This window comes from Sinocyclocheilus anshuiensis, unplaced genomic scaffold, assembly GCF_001515605.1.
Source record: "Sinocyclocheilus anshuiensis isolate Anshui unplaced genomic scaffold, SAMN03320099.WGS_v1.1 scaffold711, whole genome shotgun sequence".
NCBI classification, from domain to species: domain Eukaryota; kingdom Metazoa; phylum Chordata; class Actinopteri; order Cypriniformes; family Cyprinidae; genus Sinocyclocheilus; species Sinocyclocheilus anshuiensis.
In genome coordinates, this window is record NW_015552595.1 from 321,838 (window position 1) to 327,140 (window position 5,303).

At 43.3% G+C, this 5,303-nt stretch overlaps 1 protein-coding gene and 1 long non-coding RNA gene across 2 annotated transcripts in view; both read right to left on the reverse strand.

The window, feature by feature from the left end:
* LOC107665642 (uncharacterized) overlaps positions 1-1,225 on the reverse strand; it is a 4,421-nt gene extending 3,196 nt beyond the window's left edge. The window contains exons 1-2 of the long non-coding RNA XR_001631579.1: positions 944-1,225; positions 638-859 (exon numbers count right to left, since the gene is read on the reverse strand). This is a non-coding gene — a long non-coding RNA (uncharacterized LOC107665642). The remainder of the gene's footprint in view (positions 1-637; positions 860-943) is intronic.
* A 269-nt stretch (positions 1,226-1,494) lies between these two features.
* The window catches only part of LOC107665629 (midnolin-like), a gene marked incomplete at its 3' end in the record, with an annotated part of 25,950 nt that continues 22,141 nt past the window's right edge, over positions 1,495-5,303 (reverse strand). Inside the window, exons 4-6 of the mRNA XM_016456568.1 lie at positions 3,034-3,366; positions 1,626-1,728; positions 1,495-1,541 (exon numbers count right to left, since the gene is read on the reverse strand). Coding sequence (XP_016312054.1) covers positions 1,495-1,541; positions 1,626-1,728; positions 3,034-3,366 — 483 coding nt within the window. The remainder of the gene's footprint in view (positions 1,542-1,625; positions 1,729-3,033; positions 3,367-5,303) is intronic.

The window sequence follows — 5,303 nt, forward strand, 5'->3', positions numbered from 1 at the left end:
CTCACTCACGCTCGCTCACTCACGCTCGCTCACGCACGCTCGCTCACGCACGCTCACTCACGCACGCTCACGCACGCACGCTCACGCACGCTCACGCACGCTCACTCACACGCTCACTCACGCACGCACGCACGCTCGCTCACGCACACGCTCGCTCGCTCACGCTCACGCGCACGCTCGCTCACTCATGCGCACGCTCGCTCACTCACGCTCACGCTCGCTCACTCACGCTCACGCGCACGCTCACTCACGCGCACGCTCGCTCACGCACGCTCACGCACGCTCACGCACGCTCACTCACTCACGCTCGCTCACTCACGCTCGCTCACTCACTCACGCTCACGCGCACGCTCGCTCACTCACGCGCACGCACGCTCACACGCACGCTCGCTCACGCACGCTCACGCGCATGCACGCTCACGCTCACTCACTCAAGCTCACTCACTCAAGCTCACGCTCACTCACCCTCACTCACTCACGCACGCACGCACGCTCACTCACGCACGCTCACTCACTCGCGCTAACACGCGCGCTCACACGCACGCGCTCACACGCACGCGCTCACACGCACGCGCTCACACACGCTCTCTTGCTCACACACACACACACACGCTCACAGAGAGAGACACACACTCACCGGAGGGTCTGCGCAGGTGTGCGTGCGGCTGCCACTGGTCTGAGGTAGGTGAGGGTGGAGGTGAGCAGGGCGAGGCTGGAGGGCAGTGGAGGTGCGTCAGCGTCGGAGGAGATCCCTGGCAATGCCGCGTGGCGCTCAAGAGGTCGTTGAGGATCTGCAGGATGGTGCTGACGTCCCGGCGAGGACGCACGCTGCTGTCCTGACAGTTAGGGTGTAAAGTACCTGAGGGGTGAAGAGGTCGCGATGAGGTCGACATGAGCCGCTTGTTCTGACTGCTGTAATTCTCACGATGAAGCGATGCGTTACCTGAGAAGGTTCCTGAGAAAACTCCCGGCGCGTGGTTGACGAGGCTCTCGATGACGGCGCCGGGTTTGCATCGCTGTCTGGGGCTCTGAGTGCTGCCTTCAGCCTGAAACACACACACACACACACACACACACACACACACACCAGAACAGTTCAGACACACCAGCGTTAGTGATCACTGCGTTTTCTGATCAGTCACTGCAACAATCTCCAGTGTTAGTTTAGCATCACTGAGATACTATTATAGCAGCTTGTTAATATTTTAAAATAGATTTTACATTTATTGTTTTCGCTTTCATTTGTTGTGTTTGTCTTTTTTAAATTTTTTTTTAATGTCTATAATTTTTTTTTGGTTCATTTAGTTTTAGTTATATTAGCACTTAAGTGTTATTTTAGTACCATTGAGCTACTATTATAGTTTTTATATTTATATTTTCTTTTTTTTTTTTTTTTTTTTTTTTTTTTTAAGGTTTTTTATTTTTATTTTAAATTTTTTTTTTTTTTTTTTAAATGCTATACAGTATATATGCTCTCTCTCTCTCTCTCTCTCTCTCTCGAGGACGCACGCTGCTGTCCTGACAGTTAGGGTGTAAAGTACCTGAGGGGTGAAGAGGTCGCGATGAGGTCGACATGAGCCGCTTGTTCTGACTGCTGTAATTCTCACGATGAAGCGATGCGTTACCTGAGAAGGTTCCTGAGAAAACTCCCGGCGCGTGGTTGACGAGGCTCTCGATGACGGCGCCGGGTTTGCATCGCTGTCTGGGGCTCTGAGTGCTGCCTTCAGCCTGAAACACACACACACACACACACACACACACACACACACACACACACACACACACACACACACACACACACACACACACACACACACACACACACACACACACACACACACACCAGAACAGTTCAGACACACCAGCGTTAGTGATCACTGCGTTTTCTGATCAGTCACTGCAACAATCTCCAGTGTTAGTTTAGCATCACTGAGATACTATTATAGCAGCTTGTTAATATTTTAAAATAGATTTTACATTTATTGTTTTCGCTTTCATTTGTTGTGTTTGTCTTTTTTAAATTTTTTTTTAATGTCTATAATTTTTTTTTGGTTCATTTAGTTTTAGTTATATTAGCACTTAAGTGTTATTTTAGTACCATTGAGCTACTATTATAGTTTTTATATTTATATTTTCTTTTTTTTTTTTTTTTTTTCTTTTTTTTAAGGTTTATTAATTTCATTGTAAATTTTTGTTATTTTTAGTAGTTTAAAAAAAAACGTCCCTCCCCCCCCAATTATTATTTTTGGTTTAGTTTTAGTTATTTTAGTACATCAAGTTAACTTAATTAAAATGATAAATGTTGCCTTGGCAACTAGCTGAAATAAAATATAATAAAAACTTATTTAAGCAAACATTTTGTAATGGTTTTAATTTTAGTTTCAGTTTTAGTTAACTATGATAACCCTGAAACTAAATGAATATGAGAAATATTGAAATAAAATAAGTTTGTTTTTTAATGTATTTTATTCAAGTTAACATTTATTTTATTTCAAGTAAAGAGAAACTTTATGGTTTTAGTTTTAGGTAATCATAATAACCTTGCAACGGTCTCTGTAACACTGGAGCTGCTCAAAAGTAAAGCACTTTCATTCATCTCAAGAGTTTTATAGCACAAATGTGAAGCTGGTATATTTGTTTTGCTTGTTTTTACTCATTAATAAGCAATTATTTGAGCTGTAAAGTGTCTAAACGCTCCTTTCTGCAGTGACTCTGCTTTTCAGGACAGATGAACTTATAATTATCCATAACTCCAGTGTTTTTGAGATGTTAGAGCTTGTTGAATTCAGCACAAATACTGCAAAATGAACAGCATTTACTGGCTTTACACTGCATATCAGACGAGATCTACTTCTGTTTCTGGATGAACTTCAACCCGTATCATCTTGAAGGCTTGTTTCTGTACTGGTGAGGTGGTGCATTTGAGCATTTATTATCTACTCCATTGTAATGCACTACTGTCGCCTATTAAAGGCCACTATTTTTGCATTAGGGTTTAATAAAACATGAATCAGTTCTATGCTCATGTCTCACCTGAGTGCAGGGCGGAGCATGGGCGGGGCTTTGAGGATGGTGGGCGTGGCTAACAGGGTGTGAGTGAAGAGCAGGGGCGGGGCTTTGAGTACTGTGGGCATGGTGAACATGAGATGAGGGCGGGGCATTGTGGCTCTTCATGACGTCTAGTGCCCGCTGCTGAGAGTCTGAGGGGTTTTCACTGCTGACGGCCCCTGTAGGCGTCTGGTTGGGGCCCGCATGTCCCCTGGAGACGGATGGCTGAGCCGCCAACTGGAGCTGCACAAACATCATGTGATCGCCCACACGCAGGGCAAGGGTCAGCGGGGACCGTCCCGACAGGAAGTCACTGACCTGGACACAAAACGAGATGATTGACAGACGTTAATGAGACTTGCATGTTTCATTCAGTAGCACATCATCTTCTGACTCCAATCAAATGGGTATCGCCATCAAAAATGATTCTTTCTTGCGATTTCTGTCTTGTTTTAGAACACAAATATCTAGAAGTCTCGTTTTCTGAGAAATTGAATAAAATGAGTTTATGCTTAAAACAAGAACAAATATCTGCTAATGGGGTCAGAAAAATAAAATGACTTCAAAGATAAAACAAGATTATTTTTCTGACCCCACTGGCAGGTATTTCTTTGTGTTTTAAGCAAATACTCACTTAATTTTGATACTTTTTTTTTTCTTTCAGAAAAATACTTAATATCTTAAGTCATTCTGCATCTCCAGTAAATGTGTCTTGATTTAAGGATGTTTAGATATTTGTGCTGGAAAACAAGACAGAAATACTGAGGAAGAATATTATTTGTCTTATGCAGTGTAAAATTCTTATAAAATATCTGATTCGGGAAATAAGGGAAAATACACATTAAATATAAACCTAAAATCGCCAGTAGGTGGCGGCAAACCACTGCATGAGTAAGTAATTGAATCATTTACTCAACCGATTCGTTCAAACAGCGGATTGATTCAGTAATAAAACACCCTCGTGTCGCTCAGAGATGCAAAACTGTTCTGCTGTGGCTTTGATTGGAACTATTTCCGTTGTCGAAATAGAGCCAAAACAGGAACTTGTGTCTAAAATGTCAATTAATATTAACTTATTGATTTTATAAAACAGTCCAATAAACAAGATCACATTTGCAATCGTGCTGATATAAAAAAAAAAAAAAAACTATTCTTTGTGTGATATTAACTATTTCAGATGATATAAATATAAAAGGCACATAAAAGTCATATGGCGGCATATTTGCCCCTTTATCATGAATTTTGTAGGAATTCTAAATGTATTTCAATAGAATAAATCACGCAGTGAAAGCGTGAACTCTAAACGTGCTCGCGCAGTATCTCACAGTGTATGCGTGCACTCTCTGGGTGTGTTTTTGTGATATACTCTTAACGTCAAATCGCATATCGTTTAATCAACAATTACGATGTTATCATAGACGATATACATCACACCCCCCCAATCCCAACTGAAACTGCGATGGAAAGCCTGTTTCTCTTTTGTCTGTGAAACTGTGAATGCACACAATTAAAATAAAAACAGTTACAATAGTGCAAAGCACTGATGCAATACTGTAAGAAGATTAAGGCTGGTGATACAATGTTGCCGTCAACGGGCAGCCAGGTGAGACTCAGGGCCCACGACTGATCTAAAGTATCTAAAGTATCCAGATAGACATTTGTTACCCTTTCTCAATGGGAAAGTGCCCAAGCAACATTGTGTCTCATCATCCCAAGAGTGACTGATCGTATCAGTCGAGCGCTAACAAACCAGATAAACCAACATCCCCAGAGGCTGATTCAGATAGCAGCAGTGCTGAGGTTTCACATGCGTCGCCCAAACCACACGAGCAGCAGGCCGAGCGTCTGATGTAGTTTTAAAGGCCGTGGAGAATCCGCTGGCCGTCAGAGGAGCCCGACGCTCTCCGAGATCCATGAGTAATGCTGAGGTCACACTCCTTCATGAGGCAGATGCAGAGAGCACATGAATCTACTCACGCTAATTAACGCTCGTGACGTATAGCGAGTGATCTGAGAGCTGAAGAGCGCTTGGCTCAGATGTAAAGGTCACGTGTTGGTGTGCTGGGCTCAGGAACTGAAGAGGGCATGCGACGCTTCAGCCTCTGATCTCAGTCAGTGGAGCAGTCTGGGAAACTTCATTCTCAGAAATTGTGGGCTGGTACTTTGTAAGGCAGTGCAACGCAACTGATGCGTCATGACAAACTCTTCTGCTCATCAAGGCTGCATTTATTTGATCAAAAATACAGAACAAAAAA